This window comes from Amphibalanus amphitrite, unplaced genomic scaffold (assembly GCF_019059575.1).
Source record: "Amphibalanus amphitrite isolate SeventyFive unplaced genomic scaffold, NRLGWU_Aamphi_draft 001895F_arrow, whole genome shotgun sequence".
Taxonomy (NCBI): domain Eukaryota; kingdom Metazoa; phylum Arthropoda; class Thecostraca; order Balanomorpha; family Balanidae; genus Amphibalanus; species Amphibalanus amphitrite.
Window position 1 is genome coordinate 22,835 of NW_024883388.1, and position 21,913 is coordinate 44,747.

Sequence of the window (21,913 nt, forward strand, 5' to 3'; positions counted from 1 at the left end):
GAGTCGATTTCAATAGCTGGACGTTTAGGAAGTAGGAATGAACATGGTATCCAGCAGAAGTGCTCGAGAGTCGCACGGTTGTCCGGCATCCGCAACGGTGCCCATTTTGGTTTTGTCGTAACCATTGTAACAAATAAGATGACATGTTTGACGTCTTGCGATATAGGGCAGGCAATGAATTGAAAAAAGGTGTTGCCACTGAAACGTTTTCACATAGTTTTCATATCTTGAGAATTATATTCTTAAAAAAAAGAGATGATAAACGCTAAGCTCATTTTAATAAGACGTGTGCATTAGGTAGATCTTCCGGTACTAAGTCAACAAGGCATCAGTTTTATCTATATCATTTACGGATGCTGCGTCTGCAACATACAATTTTGTCCTATAATATAGCAACTTGTTATAGCAGTTTGTTTTCGGCTTCTCCTGCCAATGATCAGGCGACAGCCGTACGGATTGTCTGATCGCCTTTTGTACCAATGCTCGGGGCCGTCGGAAGCCAGCTGGCCGCTAACAACGCTAATGGTAACACCAGCGTCACTGATCGGACCAGCAAACTTTTTCAATTCGGTTTGGCACTCGCGGGCCGACCGGCGGCCGCTCTCCAACGAACCCGAAACTCGTCGAATGCCGTCAGCCAAAGTGGATTCCCGTGGCGCGCCAGCTAAAGCGGGGCGTACTGAGCCCAGCCGTCCACCGCAATGACCGAAGCACTGTTTCACGGATTGTTCCTGCTCCGGTCCTGATGAGTTGGGTAACAATTTTCGGCGCCGGTTTTACGACAGCTCCAAACCTCGAATGGAACACGTGGCGGCGAAACAGAGGGAAGGTCGTGACCCCGGTGGAGCGGCCACGGTGCACAGTGGTCCGGCCGGGAATAATCAGAGGTCAAAGGCTCAATTCGCTACGGAACAGGACAGGTGAGCACAGTGATGATGAGCGCACAACGCCAAGCATACATTCACAACTTTCGCATAATAGCGCATTTTTCGGTTCTATCACAAATTTATGACAAATGTTTGAAGCTTCAAGGCGACACTTTATTTCATCATTGCTTTCCAATTTTCAATGGCAGTTACGATCTATGATGAAAAAAAAATCAACAAAAAGGGCACTGTATCCCGTGTTGCTCTAGGCACATCCTGGCCATTACCAGCTCAATCTGACAATACGCATTGCTGTTTTACGTGTGTGCTTTGCGTGATCTGCAAATGCACCAGAAGTGCTCCAATAAAACAGTATCGATATTCTCAGGCCAGGCACCATTACCAATGCCTCATTTATCGTTGGCTCTTCGCAATATTAAATGCAGGAATTCGTCGGACGTCAATCGTTATAAGTCAAACCCACGCTCGCATTCAATTCATTCCAGCAGTATTTTCGAGAAAATCATTTCCAGCATCGCTTTCAATCAAAAGTCTCGGCTTCCAAAGCAAATAATTTTGCAGTAGCTGGTTGGTCCACTACCTACCTAGCGCTGCGAAAGAAGACCCCAATAACAGCAGTCAGAAATCCAGAAGAAGACGACTCAGACAGAACAGCAGACAACACAAGACACGACTCAACGAATTCAGGCCTTCTTAAATCAGGACGGACAAAAGCACCGCACCAGCACGGCATTTGGTCGCAATAAAAGTCCAATTGTTCCCGCGCATATAAACTTCGCCGTATAAGCCGCACATCCCAGAGAACCACCGAAGCAAAGTATGCGAGTTACTTTCGGTAATAAAGCTTGAGCGGGACGAGGCTGGGTTATCACGGCCCGAAAGTCCCGAAAACGACACCCCCGTGGAGCGGGGAACACCGGATCAGGGTATAAACAAAACACTAAAGATAAGCAGACTGCGATGGAGCGGCCTCCGGACAACCCCCGCGAGGTTATATAAAGATCAGCTGTATAAGTAATGGGGCACAAGTCACTACCCAAATGACCAAGACTTTGTGAATATAATTTGATCAACTACAGCATCTGCATACAAAACACTGTTTTATTTTTTTCTCAAATTGTCACGTTTTTCATTAACAAACACGAAAAACAATGTTAAAGTTGAAATTACTCGGCTATGACTGTTACAACTTAACCCCAAAAACTAAAGCAGCCATGGAGTTCGGTACTTCAGTTACCAATCATAGCACAATCAAACTCCTGCAAGGCTTCATGATTTATCATCAAGTGCTAGCATAAAAAGTAAAGAAATGAAGAAGGGGCTGGGAAAAAAGGAGAGCATCTTGGCAGATGCAAAAGGAGTCAGGAGAGCATCTGCTCTCCTTTTGCATCTTCTGCAAAAGGAGAGCAGATGCAGCAAGAGTCCATTGCAAGCTCAAGGCTGACGACAAGCTATTGCTTTTTTTCGAAGAAAGCATGGGTTTTGCTGGGGCCATGCCGGCATTGCGTGTCTGGCCGCGGGTTGCGTGCCGCCTGTCGTACGAGGGGAATGGCTTCCCACAGGACCCAGAGAACCCCCCAAGTGGCCATCACGTGTGCGAGAGGGAAGACACGGGGAACGATTTCGGAATCACCGAACGGCCGCCGAATGTTCTGGAAGGCGACTGATCGGAAAACAATATCTCTGCAACAGCTGCACCAGCCAAACAGCAGCTGTGGCACTTTATGCGGCTAGGACACGCGAAAAGAAGCTGGAAAGAAGCTACCAAACGCATAATTCCGTCACAAGAAAATATTGAAAAGATACAGCAAGAGTCCATTGCAAGCTCAAGGCTGACGCCAAGCTATTGCTTTTTTCGAAGAAACTACTCGTCATATGGCATACATTAATCTGTCCTAGAACATGCAACAGACCCATCAAAGAGCACAAATCTTGAGTCGTCATCATCGTTACATTTATATAGGCGCCGGACCCGAATTCTGGACTGCTGTGAGACAAGAAAGCAGCCAGAAAAGTTTGTAAAGGAGCAAAACATAGATACGCGTACATCAAAACGCTTTTCAACAGGACCCTGGAGTCTTCAAAAAGAAAGTGTCAAAGTCGCTGACCTGCACGAAGTGCTGCTTCATTCGCAAGGCGCACTACTGAACGCTGCCAACTGTACAATTTATCTGCGTCAGGATTTACTTGCAAACATTAGTTTATCTGAAAGACTTCAGCTAACTTCTTTGTCTCCAAATCTGGATCCATCCAACCAGTTCAGTACCAATCTTGACCTGAAGAAGGGATCAGCGACAAGGAACATCAGAGTGTTTACCCGCATAATGTCCACACTCCACAGCAAAATAGATAAATAAACGCCTCAAAACATTCCTAATGATTTTCAATCAAAATTCACAAGCACCTAAATGCCTACGCAGTACACACACTTCAGTATACCACGAATCTATGTACTATTCTTGTCAAGTCTTTGAGAGATCATATAAACACGTTGTCGACAACAGAGATGGGCGCGCACAATCGTATACGATCAAACGATCAATCGCCCCAACACTAAACCACACGGGGAAGCTCCCGGTCATGAGCACCCAATCCGGCACTAACTACCTGGTCACATCGGACCACAGTGGACGGCGCTCTAGCAGCATTAGTGCTCCCTGCTCAGTGCTCAGCCATGACCGGACACCATTTACGCCCGGTCATTCATTCCGAGTCATTCAGGTCATGTCATTCAGGCTCTGTCTGGCCATACCAGCGCTCCCAGGCAGCCACGATAAAAAGAAGCCAAGGGTAAGGCAACATATGGCCTCTATGAGTGTCCATATATAGACGTCGTTGGTTATTTATAGACGCGGACGATAAGGGAGCACGCCACAAAGACGATGATTGGTGTTTATGGCTCGTGGAAGCACATGCCAGACAGTCTATCAAGCGGTAACGTTAATCTTGCAGGGCTGTTAACGACTTGGCAGGGGGTATCCCATAAACCAGACGTTCCATTAAAGCCAAAGGTGATGCAGCCAGAAAGTTCAAATAAACATTTTCATGTTACTAACTTGCTCAGTAAACGACAAGGCACGGTATGGTGTTTAAAATCGAATGCCTTAGTAACGATGCATTAAAATATTATTAGCATCCGCATGCATAAATTTACAGCCACCAGTGATACACAAGACTCTTTTGTTTCTGGTATATTCTATCTCAATTTTAATTTCGCAAAACGATAAAGCAAAAAAGGGAGATAAATGAATAGATGGTATGGATCCAGAATATCGCAAAAGGCATAACTTTCGCAGTAAAGCACTTATCTGGTGATCACAGATAGTTACAAGAGACGAAACTTCTTCAATAAATTTGATCAAACCGACCTGATAAGACAGAGTTCCGTAATACGGACAGGCTCAATGGAGAGTTCTGCAAGGCATTTGGACACGCTGGCCCATAAATGAACTGTTAAGGACATCACTACATTAGAGGATGTCCGAGGTCACTCAGTAGCCAGCTACCGTACTGTGGAAGTAGTGGTACTAAATGGCCCCAATTTCCTGCTACAAAGTAACTGGTTACAAATATTGCAAGTCCCAGTCGGATATTCCCGTTCAACAGCCCAAAATAACCCAACTTAAGCAAGTTTATCAGCGCAATAAGTACAACTCTACAATCTACATACGACTCTACTCGTATATAACTCTACTCGTAGTATATGTGCCTTCTACTCACTGTATTGGGTTGCGACTGCTGTTCAACGGCGATTATCACTGCTCTGACCTCAGCGGGGTCACAGAAAGGCTGCCCCGCGGCGGTCCCAGACCACCCGGCGGCGGTCCCAGACCACCCGGCGGCGGTCCAGACTGCCCTGCCCGCTGCAGACGGGACCCAGCGGCCCGAACTGCCGAGAGCGGGACCACAGACCGGCAACCGGTCCTCGTGTCTCTCCGATCCCAGCGTACAACAGCGGGAGGCCCGCGGCCGCCCCTGGGTCGCCCCCGCCCCCGCCCACGCCGCGTCACGTGGGCACCATGAAGTGCAGCAACGGCGACAACACGATGAAGATGATGACGCACACGCAGATAACGCTCACGGCCACTGTGTTCATCTGTCCGCGCGGAAAGCAGCACGTGCAACAGGCTACCTTGCGCTCACAGCACGCACAGAGTCCCGGCTCCGGCTCCTGACGGAACTTCTCGATACCGCCCGAGTCATTCAGGTACTTGATGTACTTGCGGCGCAGGGGATCTGCGTCCGGTTTCAGTTCGAATGTTTGATAGAAGTCGCCGTTGGCTCGGGTCGACGCACCGGCGACGGGTAGGGAGCAGCGGGGCGGCGGCAGCGGCGGCGGCCGGCCCGGGTACGGCATAGGCGTCAGGTGAACCATGGGAAGGTGGTGCGCCCCACCTCCTCCACCGCTGCAGCCGCCTCCACCGCCGCCGCCGTGCGGGGGGTACCGCGAAGCCAGTCTGGCTGTCGGGCAGCCGACTCGGCCCGACACCAGCGGCTGAGACGGCGAAATGAAGACGGCTGGAGCTACCGAGGGCGCAGGCCAGTCCGCAGCCACTACCGAACCACACTTCCACACAGTCTGCTGACGCACGACGGGTGTGACAAGTTCTCTAAATCAGCGTCCAGTAGGGCTCCACATCACCTGGACGCCAATGGATCAGTCCTCCAGGGCCGAGAGTAAGATAGCTTCCGGCCAGCAGTCAGACCAAACACCCGCAGTCGGAGGTCGGGCCACCGGTCCGCGCGGCCCGCGGCGTGCCATCATACTGAATAGCGCCAGGAGCGGCCCGACGCTCCGACCCTCGGAGGCGCGCGCGCCGCCGCCGCCGCCGCTATCGCTATTGCCGCTACCTCTACCATCGTCTTGAAGCCAGAAGGTCATTGTAACGTACAGGGAGCGAGCTATAAACTAAAGAGTGCTTATCTTCAGCAGACTCAAATCAAATCAATCTGCGACACGGTACCTTAACCCGCGAGTTGCTGGGGGGGGGGGGGGCGTTAAACGCCCCCACTTTTTTCGCCGGGCCATAGCATAAAAACGGCGCGCCGCAGGCGCGCCAAATTTTGGGTACCTGTAGGGAATTGATTAAAGTTTATTGTGACAAAGTTTCAAAAAAATCGGTCGGAAAGTTTTTGAGATATCGAGGTTTTAGTGACGTCATGATTTCTGAATTTTCGACCAAAAACGGCATATGTTCAAAAAATCATATAAAATCACAGAACAGACATACAGACATGCCGTAAACGCCATTAGACTGCCAATACCATGAACAATCAAATGGCTATCTTCGATTATTGATTATCGTTCCGCATTTTCCAAAATCTTGAACTGAATCTTGGCAATTTCTCGTGACTGCTTCGCGACCATGATACATGTATTTCTTAAATTGAACTTTTTTAGCCAAACACGTACACATATGATAAAATGAATGCCACCATCGTGTTCTACGCCCCAAATTACCCATAAAACATGTGTCACAGGCTGCGAATATCAGTTTTGATTTTCGGGGATATGTGCCTGCCCGGTTGACCTGACCTTGACCCTGACCTATGCTTGACTGACCCCTACATGGAGCTGACACTCTTGTAGGCCTTATATGATGGATTGTGCACCGTTTTGACAGAGTTTATGACGAGAGGCGCCCATTGCGAAGTCCTGAAGTCCATGCTACTGAAAGCCCGATTTCAGGTGTTTGACCTGACCTTGACCCGACCTGTGACCTCAAAACTCAACTTTAAAGTATTCATCTGAAGCGTCTCGTCGCGTTCTTTCGTTTGCCGCCTCGTGCGTTTCGCTGCGCCTATTGGTTCTCGAGTTATCGGCTGGGGGCGTTTAACGCCCCCCCCCCCCCCCCCCAGCAAACGGTGGGTGGCGAAATACCCCAGCAACTGCCGGGTTAAGAAGTGAATATGACGACCGCAAATGATCGTAAAACGGTGTTTTGAGTTGCAGCAGATTTCTGCAAACGAGTTATTTCGACTTCCTGTCAACGCCCTAGCGGCATATCTACCGGGTTGGCGCTTACGGAACTATTGAAGTCTCCGTGCTATGCGGGACAGCATAACGATCCAGGCGGCTGTTACCAGCGCCATCTATGGACAGGAATAGTAATCGATGCGCAATCGGCACGCAAAGTGGTGAATAGGCCAAATTTAGCCCACATGACCAGCTCCGTTGTCGCACATTATGCGAGTCAGTAAGATATTCATTTCAGAGACAGCCCAGCCTCCATTTAAACTAAACTATCACACAGGAGGAGCCTGAAGAAGACCCGCCGAGGCCGACTCCGTTCCGCCGTGACCGATCAGTTCAGTTCGTACATCAGTCGTGGCCGTCGGAGGCGATGACGGGCCCAGACCGATGGACGAGGCGCCGCCGGTGGAGGGGGGGGGGGAGCTCCTCCATCATAGGGCACGCTGTGATGACGCGACACCACCCCCGGGCAGAGCGTCGTGATAAGGCGGCACAGTGGAGATATAAGCGGTGTAAAAAACGTAAAACGGTGTTTTGAGTTGCAGCAGATTTCTGCAAACGAGTTATTTCGACTTCTCCACTGTGCCGCTTATCACGATCTCCCGACCTCTTCTCTCCACTGTGCCGCGTGCAGCTGCAGTCCGCCGGACAGTCGCTTCGCCGTACGATCTCCCGACCTCTTCTCAACCCTATTGGAACTTTCCAAGGTTCAGCCCTCGGGCCATTACTCCACAACGTCTATGCCAACGATCTCCCGCTCTACATCGACGAGTCGACCAGCACCATCGCTTACGCTGATGACGTCCAGTTGTACGTCTCTGGCCCACCGAGAGACATCGTCCGTCTCACGGAATCTCTCGAAGACAGCCTGACTTCTCTGTCCAACTGGTACGGCAAGAACGGTCTGAAAATAAACGCAGCGAAGACTCAGCTGATTGTCCTCGGCACCCGTGAGATGACACGGCGGCTGCCTCCGATTAGCATCAATTTTTCCGGCTCCACCATCGCCAGCTCGAGCACCGTCAAAAACCTTGGTGTGTGGTTCGACAGTGATATGACTTTCGTCACGCACACAGCCGATGTAGTGCGGCGGTGCACTGGCACTCTGTGTGGACTCAGCCACAGCAGGCATTGTCTCCCTCAGTCAGTGCTGGTCACACTGGTGCAGGGGCTGGTGTTGTCGGTTATCCGATACTGTCTAGCTGTGTATGGCGCTAGCAACGTGACGCAGCGCCGGCGGCTCCAGAAAGTCGTCAGGTTTGCGGCGCGTGTGGTCTCCGGCCGGCGGAGGTATGATCGCGTGAGTGACGTCATGGAGCGGCTGGGGTGGTTACAGATTGAAAGCCTGTACAGCTACCACTGTCTGGCACTAGTTAACAAGATGCTTACCACTGCTGAGCCGCAGCAACTTGCTGATAATCTTGTGACACGAGCGAGTCTTCACGGCAGAGACGTTCGTGGTGGAGAACAGCTAGCTACCCCTGCCATATGTACGGAATCGGGTCGCCGCCGCTTTTTGTACTCCGCAGTGACGGAGTACAACGGGCTTCCTCCAGCACTGCGCAACGTAGGTCAGGCTGCTTTCAAGGCCAGACTGAGAAAGCACCTTCATGAGCGCGAGCAAGTGACGTAAACGGCGGTAAATGTATGCTGAATGTGTTGTCAATTTGTCTGATCCGACTGTGTGAAGTGTGATGCCGCGTGTTTGTTTCATCATCATTGCCCCCCATTCTGTATCTGACTCGAGCATGTAATAGCCGTATTTTTCCACGGATTTGCCTCACGATGTGAAATAAATAAATAAATAAATAAATATAACGGGTTTAAATACAAACGCCCAAAATAAATTGGCAAACGACAGCGACAAAACTGAACGAGGATGGAGTTCGATGCACAGCTGAGATTACTCAGAAGTAGCTAATACATAGATACTGACATTTCACGCGACTGGACAGATAATGAAGGATTGTGTCGGACAGTCGTGAAGTCCTACGCTTGTGCGGAGAGGGACATGGACACCTTGGATGACACTTAGCTTCCGATGAAACCCTTATGTCGTCGAAGAACGAACTTGGTGCGTTTGAAACGTTTCTAAGATATTTCTTTGAGCACACTAAAGTGTTCTTGAACACTGAAGGGGATCTTACAGGGTGACACAAAAAAGCGGTCATCACCAAAATTCGAATAACTTCGGAAGTTTTATTCAGATCATCACCAAACTTCGGCCACTTTAGGTCACACCTATGTAGCAGACATCCACCAAGTTTCAAGTCTTCACTACGAATACTTTTAGTACAGTGTGTGTTTTACGGACGCTCCACAATGTGCTCCAGGTGAGCGCCCCGGCGCTGCAGGGCGTAGGCACACCTGCATCCGGCGGGCAAAGTTGCCGATAACCCGATAAGAATAACGTTTCAGGGGTAGCACACCCCCTGAGCACTGTCTCCAGAGGCCATTGCACTCTGTAAAGTGCACAGCCATCGGGTTATCGACAACTTTGCCCGCCGGATGCAAGTGTGCCTACGCCCTGCAGCGCCGTGGCGCTCACCTGGAGCACATTGTGGAGCGTCAGTAAAACACACACTGTACTAAAAGTATTCGTAGTGAAGACTTGAAACTTGGTGGATGTATGCTACATAGGTGTGACCTTAAGTGGCCGAAGTTTGGTGATGATCTGAATAAAACTTACGAAGTTATTCGAAATTTGGTGATGACCGTTTTTTTGTGTCACCCTGTACATACAAGTGCTTGAGTGCTGATTCATTATGTCAAATCATTGCTTCCGGTTTACCAACCCCCCCCCCCCCCCGGGATGCGTTCTTGTCCATGGCATAAGCAGGACATAAGCTCCCTAGCTGGAAGCTGAATAATGAACAGAACAAGGCTGAATATGGACTATCCGACGGCGATGAGCCAGTATTATACCCCATATTATACGGATACACGACAAACGGCCCCGATCGGCTGCGGTAACTGTCATTATTATCCAATCAATAGCGGCCGCGTCCCATCTCCACGACAGAGTATCAGTTTGCCACTTAGTAGTAACCTGAGAGCCCTTCGGCTTATCAGCTAGGCAGCGCAAACGATCATAGCTGGACCATAGAACAAATCGATTACGTCAACAGCGGAAGATCATCGCTCGTATGGAAAAGCCATCGCAAGAGACGTTCCCAAAAACCTTTGATGCTGCGATGTTTAGTAATATGGGAAAGCACGCCAGCTTGTGGAGAATCCTGGGAAAATAATAACGGCAAAAAATTGCGGCAAACAGCAATCGCAACAGCCACGAGAAGCAATCGCTTTGAGGGTGACATTTGGATAATAAATTAACCTGTTATTTTTTTCAGAATGGCAGAGCCGCAAAGTGTAGTCGGATCAGAACCAACATGTCATCGCAATTATCTAGTTACTGATAAGTAAGCTGAAGGGCGCATTTAACAAAAAATAAATGAATGAATAAAGTAAAATAAAAAATACGTAAAATGAGTAAATTCAGCTCACGATTACCTAAGCCAAATTTAAAATTGTAAGTTTAGTCTTATCACTGTGTGAAAGCTACAAAAAAAAAAAAAAAACACCAGCGCCCATCCTAAGACCTAACGGGATCACGTTCACGTAGAAGCGTCCAGCTTGGGTGACATTTCACTATCGCAGCACCGGCAATGGAAGGCGCTATCGACTCTCTCCCTCCCGCCCGGAGGTTCTGCATCGTCGGCCGCCGGTCTCCACTCAAAGGAGCGCAATTAGACCGTATTCGGGCCAGAGTGCCGCCATCCGGGCACTCAGCACCCCATCCCTCCCCCGCCCCTCCTTGCCCCGCCAATGGGCCCCCAACGAAGAGATTCGGGGCCACCGACCGGCCGGCCCACAGTCGGCTCCAGGCACAACGAACGCAAAGGAAAACGTCGTGCGCTGATGTAGGTAGACACATTGCACGTAACGAAGAACAAAAACAACAGGCGTTCGAAAACATGGAGCATGATGCTATTTATTTGAAGAAAATAATGCAGGTTATGTTTGCTTTTCACCCAGTGATGCGGACGCCTTTCAGTAAAGTATGTGAAAGAAATGTGTTAAATGTACCGACCATAGAAAACGCTACTTTAAAATCCCATCTAGTGAACGTGTGGCGCTATTCAACCCAAAGATACCGTTCGAAGCCCACAATCATCCTCGAATGTGCCACTATTTCAGCCTATTGCTATTCCGAAAGGCGCTCAAATAGATAAGCAAGTTCCTTTCTTCTCAGACAGAAAGCAACGAAGCCTGCATTTGCATTGGTTGGTGGCGGAGAATAAAGACGTTGCTTCAGCAGAGACAGGATGCAAAAGACAGCACTGGTAAACCGGCGCCATTTTTCATTCGCGCTTCCCTGAATTCGAAGCAGTTAAATAACACATCGGAGCTGAAACTGGCAGCGGCCTTTTCAGCTTAATGGATCAAATTATTAACGGCACCAGCTAAAATTGACTGCTTCAAAAGATGGCATCAACCCAAACGAACCCAATGCACTTGCCACAATAAAATATCACGATATCCCTAACACACTGAGGAGTCCTGTTCCTACCATGCCTGGTAAATATCACTAGCGCTCCGTCACTTACTTTCTATCATATCTGCCGAATGCGGGGTAACCAGGGTTAGTTTTGCATACGAGTCATACTCGACAAACCAAGCCAGGGGCGGCGCCGTACGTTCGACCAGCTGAGGCCGATAATACCGATGCCAATGAATATCAGAAATGTAATACATTCTGCAGGCAAATAACCCATCGCAACATTCAGTAGCACCAGGAATAGAAGTAACCGATCCCGATAAAAGCAAAGTATTCATGGAATTTACTTAATTCAGGGTATCCGGATTACAAGCTCAGATACCTTGGATTCCACCAGATTCCATGGAGCGACAACAAGGACATCGCTCCCCGACCATCCCACTTTTTATGAGCTGCTGGTCAGCCTCCGTTTGCCGCGATGGCCGTAACATTTCCAGCAGTGACACTGACAGGCTCGCTGAGTTCGCCGGTCTCATCACGCACGGGGCGGGGGCGGGCCGCAGTAACGAGCCGCGGCAGGCCAGCTGACCGGCCAGCACAAATGGCCGCGCGTGCCGCAATGGCCAGCGATCTATACAGCGCACAAACACAGCTAGCCCGAGGCGGCGGATCCGGTACAGCCTCGGCGCGGTGCCGCAGGCTACGGTCGGGACGCCCGGTGCACAGAATGAGAGATGGGATACGACGGCGGGCTGGGGCATAAGCGGAGTGGTGATGATTTGAAACAACCATTTGATGAAATGTGGTATTATAATCAAACATCAGGTAGGCAAGGTAGTCATATAATTACTGCTGTCCAAAAACATGTTTAAAAGTATCAAGTTATATGGAACAAAGTGCACCGCCGGAACATGCGCTCATATAAAAGAAACATACGTCTTTGGCCGGGAAAGTTGTACAATGCACAGCATCAGTGAAAATTGCAATAAAAACTTAATTATGCAATCCATTCACAAGGTGCTCTGCAAATGAGGACGAAGCATCGCCTTCGGATTTCAGGTGGCTTTGAATTTAAATCACCGCACTTTCTTGCAGCTTATGCATGAAGCTGCGAGTCGGGGCGAAAAATTTCATTAAGCTGCTGAGAAAAACCCAGACCTGAGCCGGCTGCTGCTTCCGTCGACTTTACCGTGTCCAAATCGATAGCTTTCAATTTTAGATGAGATATCATATCAAGCTGTGTCGAGAATTCTGGCAAGATATATAAAACACCTGGGACAATATATCACAATAAAATAGTAAGCACTAAGCACTGCCTAGTAAGCAGTGATAATCAACATAGACTCTCAATAAGAAGGTGGATAATAAAAAGCAAAATACAAGATAACTAGGAGACACACACTCATCATCTTAAACATTAAAATATGGAATACCTATATGTATGGCAACAGCCGAATCCAGCCTAGCGTACAGTAACGACGCGAATTAACGGCAATGACGAGCATGATGAATACGCCGCAACACTCGAAATAGAAAACACGATTTCCAACTAGCGTGCCACCCGTTCATTCGTGTTCGCTCCACACCAGCTGACACAAATGACGTGTTTTTCTCCGAGTGACGTCATAGGTATGATCGGAGAGCCAACGGCAGCGGCGTCACGAAAACATTTCGGGCTAGCGTGGCACAGCGGCAGTCGGGCGTCATTTGGCTCCACTGATCATTAGAAGCCGATAGAAGAGCAGTCTTTTATGTCGGAGCGGCGAAATTAAAACGGAACCGGAGATGAGACTAGCGGGAGTTTAATGAAACTAGGTTAAACTTGAGACACCGTTAATAATGAATTCTTAAAAAGCTGGGCGACACGAAATTTTTTAACATCTCCATTCAATTTCATTTTTACCTGATAAAATTCAGTATCATTAAAAATGTGTCAAGCCGTTTTCCCTAGAACATAAAGGAAAATATATCTCCGTTCAAAATAAGATGAAGCTGAACAAGAATTGGTCAATACATTTTGCGAAGTGAGCTTTATATAGTCCTGAGCGCCTTCTGCACCTAACCATAACCGCAGTCTACTGAATAGTCGGTACTGGTTAAGAGGACAATACGAGCTTACGTTGCCTTTTTGACGACAAAAAAACACATTCCAAGCGCATGTCTCAGCAGATAGTGCCTCGTGCAAAACAAATATTCCCAGAGGACACTCCACCTACGCCGACCTCCAATCATATCCCGTATCGACTCAATAAGCCACACATCATTCAACCAACACCCCAAATCTCCTCGCGTCATTCCGAATCCCCGTCGGCTGGACATCACTGGCGCATGGCGACAAATGTCCCCAGTCCAGCCGGCGCTGTCCGCTGGCCAGCGGGTGTCGCGCCCCACTCCGACAGTTATGAAGCCGGCAGACCGTGACAGAAGAGCGGAGCACGGCTCGGTCAGACAGCGGCCAGCCGACCGGAATTCAGATCACGCCGCCGACAACTCGATGGCTGCGACAATCATGGGTATCGAGTGGGTTGCAGCGTTGGAGTTTGAGTCGTCTGATGTTCGTTCTTTGCATTCATTCAAAGCTCGATGATGGTAGCCAAACGTAAGAACAAGCCTTTGTGATGGGCACAGATCTGGTGGAAACGCAGGACAAAACTGACCGAATGACCTAAAAAAGACGCCGATAATCAGCACTCACAAGCATGCTCGCATATCTATGCAGAAATGAGCAAGACACATCGACCATGTCATAATGCCAAGTAGCCATTTTCACATTGGGCAAATCCATCGGTTACGAATTATAAACTACGTGACCTCAACTAACAGTCGCGTAGTTGGGCGGACCGAAAGCCCGACTTTATCACTCTCCTAGAAGCGAAGTTCCGTCGGTCGTTGCCCAGGGACCAAAAAAGCAGTGCGATAATTGTGACAGCACAAACAAAACGCCGTTTTATTTTGGGCCGCACAGCCGTCGGTCCGCCTCCGTCGTCACTGCAGCAATAAGGCGCCGTCTGGTCCCTAAGGGTCACTTTACAGCTTCCCACTGAGAGTGGGTGGCCTTATTGGAGCGCTCAGCCCGCGGGCGTCGGCGTCCGCTGTGCCACGAGGAGGAGCTGTAAAGCTCCAATGCATTTCGCTCCACGGCTGGAAACTCTACAATTCCACCAGGAATGACACCCAAATGTTTCCAGTTTAACGTCGTTGTAGATATTTAGGAGCGCGGAATTAAATAAACGGACACGATGAATGGTCGAAATGGTTTTATCTGAGCCCGTTTACCACCGAAAAGCATACATACATGACAAACTTTCATTAATACCGTTCCTTGATATAGACATTAAGGACCATGAGCCGTGGACGCCGAGCGAAAAGAACCGACATTAATGCATGATCCTAATGACACCAGCCTAGTTTCCGTTCTATTGATCCTTTCCGGACGTCTAACGGCCTGCCGGCACGCACGGCGCAATGGTGCACCCTCCAGTCTGGTCAAATGACCAGAACCGCCGACCAGCACCCATGGGTCGGCGACCGGCACCCACGGGTCGGCGACCGGTATCCACGGGTCGGCGACCGGTATCCATGCGTCGCCCACCTGCATCCATCTACCTCTGTTCCATGTTGCGTCAGTGGTCGACAAACATGTCGCAAAAGCTGAAACGCAGCGAGGTTGCGATGATTCCATGACACTGCACTGGCACGGTGATATGCAGGCATGCGACCAGAAAATTCGCTCTACAAATAGAAGATGAACCTTAAGCCTTCTAACAACGTAGCGTCGACGTAATGCGCCGTAGTACACCGTCAAGTAAAATATGCAGCAGGATTGTTGAATTGTTTGGACAAGTCGATGCAGGTGGCTCCCCACAGCCCACGCAATATCTTTTTCCAGCATTTTTTTTTTTTTTGTGTGTGTGTGAAGTTCACATCGACCGCACCCCCTAGAGTGTGGTACGCCATCCGACCATTGCAACCGAGGTGGTAAATCACCTGACGCCATCACTTCAGTTGCAAACCACTATTATCGTACCACCATCGACCGCAACGGCACCGTCACCTGCAGACGGTGCCGGATGGAACTTCAGCCGATGGAACGGTAAGTCTTAGGCGCGAGAAATAGTACGTACCTAGCAGCCAATGGATAGCGACAGTGTAACGCCTTCCACGCAGCCTTTCATGACAAAAAAAGTCCGCAATATATATATTCATGCACACGTCTTCGTCACCATCTGAATTTTCGATAAAACAACGCAACTCAAATGTTTGATATTTCAAACTCCGCCATTGAAAATCCATACTCGCTTTCACATTTCACAGTCTTATTTAAGTCAACGTCAAAGCCACGTGTCATCTCAGAGATCAAAGTTCAAAACTTCCAGGCGATCCGGCAATCACGCTTCTCTGTCAATCAGCGTTACCGAGTTACGGCAATCACAAATCACGACATCGATTGTTCAAGGAGCAACATACAGGAGTGGTTTTGGTATTGGAGGCGCAGCACTGGATGTCCTTGTCCATGTCTATAAGGTAGATGTAACCATTCCCTATCACACGGAACAAAAAGAAGCATAAACCTCTGGGCACCGCACCGACAACCAACCCAAACTCCTACTAGCCCCCAAGTCCCACCACGGCATCATCTCCTGCCACCTGTCGGCCTGAAACGTTACTAGAAGTGCACTTACCCGACGCGGTTCTTGTAGAGGCGCCTGTCGTCACCGTCCTGGTCCGTGTCACTGCTCGAGTCGCGGTAACTGTTGTAGCCTCTGCGCGATTCCATGCCTCGCTAACGGTGCCTGCAGAGACGAACGGGACGGGTCACTTATCAGTGTCACTAGAGGACACAACAGTGTTACATTTTTCAGACTTTTTGGTGGCAAATCACACCTAATCGGGAAAATATTTTCATTCCTAAAATATGAATGACCGACTTAACTTCATCTCTGAAAAGAGTTTCATGTATTCCCAACAGCCAGTTCACATGTCACTTGACAGTTGATGCACCCACATCCTTTTGTTCCACACCCTGACAAGATCCTGACATGAAATCCTGGTTTATCAGTTGGCATAAAAATTGGCATTACACCATTTTGTAAAAATAGTTCAGTTATTTACTTTCTTTTTTCTCATCCTAGGATTTTTTTTTTCTTCATCGGCACATCCAACCAATATCCAATTTTAGAACACTGCGACACAAGGATCAAATAAACCACCAAGAGAGCAGCTTTTGCATTGCTTCTTGGATACTGTGATCCTAAAAGGCAGTGTATAACACAGGAGGTGCTTTATAACTGGTAATAATCAAACAACCATTTGTATCGCCCTGAGGCCTCTTGCACCAAACTACCTAGCTAGGTAAAATCGAAAAACCGGTTTCAGAATAAGGTAATCTAACGGTGGTAAATTTGTTTGCAATAGCCCAATACCAAATCCTACAGGTGCTTGGTAAATTTTTCACGATAATTGTCACATTTGAGTCTTGGATTGGGTACACAATGCAAAATAATCCAAGCATTGGTGCAAGAGGATTTTGGTGCAAGAGGCCTCTGATCTCATATCTTATCACAGGAGTTATTATAGTCCTGCAATATGGTTAGCAATGCCTGATGTCTTGTTGGTATGCAAATGAAACAAGTAAAATTATAGTAACATGGAACAGAAATGAAATACCTACAAGAGAAACTATCTCAAGGCATGCATCCCATTGCACTTTCTACTACAGTCTCTTCATTTGAATTGCAAACACACATCAATGTTTGTCATTTTGATCAACGAATTACATTGCAACAGGTGTGGCAAGTATCCTAAATTATTTATCACATCATATTATCATCATATTAATGACAAATTAGTATATTATATATGAGCCTAGTATATGCCTATGCTAAAGATAGTTTACTTTTTGCCACATCTGAAGCTATTAAAGAGCTACCCTAGAGAAGCTCATCTTGTTCAGATTCATTTGTTCTTATATAATTATTGTTAAATGCAGGAAAAAACCTTTTCACAACAATATGTACAATGCTCAAAATAATTGATCAAACAGTCAAGTGTTTGAATAAAAATTACCAAAAATTGTTATTTCTCCAGTTAATACTTTTGAAACTTAAGCTCACACATCAAACCAGGCAGTAGGCATGTACCTGACTAAATTTATTTGAACTTCCCAGCACCAGTAGCGGCGGAACACCTTCAATTAAAGGGGGACACTGGCGACGTTTGGTCCCATTCTTTCCATGCAACGCCCATACGGCCAATGTTAAAATGCCCAAATCAAGAGGGCACAGTGCCCCCCTCCCGTTCTGCTGCCTATGCCCAGCACCTCAGTAGGCGGAACTATGGTCAAGCGTACCCATTTTCGGGAACGCATTTTCGTTCCCATGTTTGGGAACGATAAACCCAAATATGGGAACGCCATGTAGGCATTATTTAAAACAAGAAAAAGAACCGTTAAATGACGTCCAAAAAATATAAAACGATCGTGAACCGCCTGATATTTGTCTCAATATTGTTGGGAAAGAGTTTGATATTGTAAGGCCCATCGTAGTTTCAAATCGTTCCCCTATTTCTAAAGCAGTCCATCATCCGGGCCGCGAGCCCAAATTTGGGAACGCTCTCGTACACTGGCGCTGCAAGCGTTCCTTATTATGGGAACGGCGTACCCAAAATTGGGAACGATTTCACCGACGCCTTTCAGGGGCTCTTTTCATTAACAAGCATCACGCCCAACGCCGCAAATTATTGTTAACGCAACAATCATCAGATGACCTTTCCGGCAAGACCGTCGCATGTTTCGCCCGGTCTTCTGCGCTTTTATTCCCGTCGATCTCGCAGCGGGCACGCCCCCCTCTGCAGGATTACGTAATTCACAACGCTCAGCGATGTTCAACAAGGTCTTCCATACCTATATCCACCGTCCGCGCTGAGGGTGGAGACATGTCAAGCACCTGTCTGTTTATCACCGATAGTTGACGAGTACAAGGAAGTATCCAAAAATGGGAACGCTGAATATGTTACACCCTCAAAACACCTAGTCCCAATGAAAATCTAGTTTTTTCCTTTCTTGATGAGTGTTAGTGGCAAAAGGCCTGGTAGGATGGGCACGAGGAATTATCGAAATCACCATAAAAATTATAAATAAGCCACACAGAGCGAGCTATATAAGAGAAATTCCCCCAAAACGATCACGCTTAGAAACACGGAAGACAAAAACCACGCTCATGACGCTCCTTATAAAACAACTCTAAACAGCTAGCATCCAAATAAAATATGTCTTTCCGGGATGATAAAATACAGCTGGATAATTTTCAACCGCTTAAACTGAGTTTACAACAGTAGCTCGGTAAATTCACTCACGTTCCACGCGGTCGTCCGCCCCGACACAAAAGTCAACAATATTACCTCGGGGCCTTCCGCGTCTTCGCTTGCATTTGTCAGCATCTGGTGCCGATAGTATGAAAGTTCATAACCAGGCGAAATTTATTATACTTTACCTCAAACTAAAAAATGCTTCATTTTCCTTAAAATTGCATGTTAAATGTCGTATAACCCATATTTCCACCATTCTGTCATTTTCAAAAAATAATTAAAAATATCATTCCACGGTCAATTTCCTTGTTCCACGGTCATATTAAAGATAACTTTATGGAGATTTAGTAGATACTTAAATCAGCGTGCACTTTTTTGAGACGTGATGCACTTTTGAGTTTTAGTGGGAGAACGGCCGAAAAATTGCCTTCCGTTCTCATAAATGGGAACGCCCGTTCCCATATTTGGGAACTCCGTTCCCAAAAATGGGGACGTTCCTATATTTGGGTACTCATGACCATAGTTCCGCCTACTGACCTATTAAGGAGAAAATCAAAAACAAGAGCTTAAAAACAAAATAAATTGAAATGATGCTTGAGTTGAAAATCTTTTAACTATGAGAGCAAACTTAGTTCAAAATTGTACACTTAAAATATGTGTCTCAAATGCAGAATCAGCAAATTATATTGTCTTACTCCAAATAGTAAGGAAAATCAATCAGTAAGATGTCAATGTCAGCGAACAGAGTTCCGAGCCTCTAAACGACACTAGTGCCCAAGCCCCAACATGTCAGCCGCCAAACAATTGAAATGAAATGCTTGATGGTTGTGGATGTGCACCAGAAACGTATCTTACTAAAAGACAGCCTGTGCACTAGAAATGTACCTTGAATGCGCTATTAACTAATATCAAAATGAGGTCACAACGGCGACGCAATGAATGAGTCATTTCAATTTCCAAGCTGAAGCTGACGATGGACATTTGAACATTGACATCATCGGAATTTTAGCAACCTACCTAAAGCTTTATTTTCTTATCTTGCATAATGTTGATCAACGATCCACGACACACGCGACGGAAATTAACCAATTTCTTCGCAAACTCGCACGAGGCCATTGTCCGACTGCTGTCAATTTAGCAGCAGTTTGATTATCCAACTACAGTTTGATATTCAGGGTGCGTCGATTTCGCCTAAACTTGCCCCAGGGACCAAGTCTGACACGCTGAGCACGAATCTCGTGTCAGAAATCCGCTATTCTCAACCGATCACCCAAATTTACCGTTTTTGAGTTCGTCCATCTACAGATTGACAAACTCCAGGGGCCATCAATTTCGCCCAAAAATGGGTCTAAGGGACCAAGTGTGACACGCTGAGCACGAATCTGGTGTCAGAAATCCGCTATTTTCAACCGATCACCCAAATTTACCGTTTTTGAGTTCGTCCATCTACAGATTGACAAACTCCAGGGGCCATCGATTTGGCTCAAAAATGGGTCTAGGGGACCAAGTCTGACACGCTGAGCACGAATCTGGTGTCAGAAAGCAGCTATTCTCAACTGATCACCCAAATTTACCGTTTTTGAGTTCGTCCATCTACAGATTGACAAACTCCAGGGGCCATCAATTTCGCCCAAAAATGGGTCTAGGGGACCAAGTCTGACACGCTGAGCACGAATCTGGTGTCAGAAATCCGCTACTCTCAACCGATCACCCAAATTTACCGTTTTTGAGTTCGTCCATCTACAGATTGACAAACTCCAGGTGCCATCGATTTTGCCCAAAAATGAGTCTAAGGGACCAAGTCTGACACGCTGAACACGAATCAGGTGTCAGAAATCCGCTATTCTCAACCGATCACCCAAATTTACCGTTTTTGAGTTCGTCCATCTACAGATTGACAAACTCCAGGGGCCATCGATTTTGCCCAAAAACGAGTCTAGGGGACCAAGTCTGACACGCTGAGCACGAATCTGGTGTCAGAAATCCGCTATTCTCAACCGATCACCCAAATTTACCGTTTTTGAGTTCGTCCATCTACAGATTGACAAGCTCCAGGGCCCCATCAATTTCGCCCAAAAATGGGTCTAGGGGACCAAGTCTGACACGCTGAGCACGAATCTCGTGTCAGAAATCCGCTAGTCTCAACCGATCTCCCAAATTTAAATTAGGGAGGCAAAGAGAAAAAGGCAAAGAGAAAAAGTGCTGCCGGTGGCGTCAATCGTCATGTAGCGCCATGACTTGAAACAGGGCCCGGTAGTATCAAAGAATAGATTCAGGGTAGTAGGGCGTATAGGTACATCAACATGCGTGATGCTAAATGCACTTACATACCTAAGTCCCAGTAAACATGCTGACGTCGGCCCGACGTCGGCAAACATCGGGGTGACGTCGGCATCTCGGCATCGGCATGCTGATGTTCGGAACACGCATTCTCGGGTAAACACCACGGCTCAGCTATCTAATGTATTGATCTGCGCACATCGGCTCATTACACACTAATACCCTGACTGCCCATCAGGCCGGACCTCTTGTCCACTAGCCCATCCCAGAGCTCCTCTCGGCGAGCCAACCGCTCAGCCCCGAGGTCCCACCCGCCGAGCCACCCGCTCAGCTCTTATACGGCCTTGCCGCTCAGCGACTGCCGCCGCCGTTTGTTTGTTTGTTTGTTTTGTTGGGTTAGGCCCTTTCGGTCGACAAGACCATTGCAGAGCCGGAAGGATGATAGGAATTAGGGGGAGACATTGGTCTGGGCAGGCATCCTAGTGAGTCGCCGGGGCTGAGCCCGTCCAAAGACAGGCCACCCAGCCCCAAGGCACTCACTGCACCCGGCTACGGGGTGCGCTCCCTCGGGAGCAGCGGTGCCGCTCCAAGGGAGCAGCCCGCATGAGATGAAGTTGCCTGTCCAGCCCGGAAGGGGGTGGCGGTGTGGAGGAGAAGGATTTCAGTATCCTGAGGATAGAAGCACGGATAGCCGCCGGCGATGCGCCGCATTATATAGGGGGGCTGGGCGCCCGCCGACCAATCAGCGGCCGCCACGTCACCTACGTCACCAGCCGGCCGGGACTGCAGGTTGCAGCGCCGGCGCACGCTACCGGCGGCCGATACGAACGGCCGCCGCTCCCCAACACCCCCCCCCCCCCCCTACACAAGAGAGGTGTACGACAGCTCACATTTTACAAGTATGTATACACTACCGCGCCCGCGATTCGCGCAGTTCATGGACCCCCGCCTGACACTGTACAGGGGCAG

At 48.2% G+C, this 21,913-nt stretch overlaps 1 protein-coding gene across 1 annotated transcript in view; it reads right to left on the reverse strand.

The window, feature by feature from the left end:
- Positions 1 to 19,779, reverse strand: part of LOC122375686 (BTB/POZ domain-containing protein 10-like) — a gene marked incomplete at its 3' end in the record, with an annotated part of 35,702 nt that extends 15,923 nt beyond the window's left edge. Inside the window, exons 1-2 of the mRNA XM_043355173.1 lie at positions 19,682 to 19,779; positions 16,042 to 16,152 (exon numbers count right to left, since the gene is read on the reverse strand). Coding sequence (XP_043211108.1) covers positions 16,042 to 16,136 — 95 coding nt within the window. The remainder of the gene's footprint in view (positions 1 to 16,041; positions 16,153 to 19,681) is intronic.
- Between the last annotated feature and the right edge of the window lie 2,134 nt (positions 19,780 to 21,913).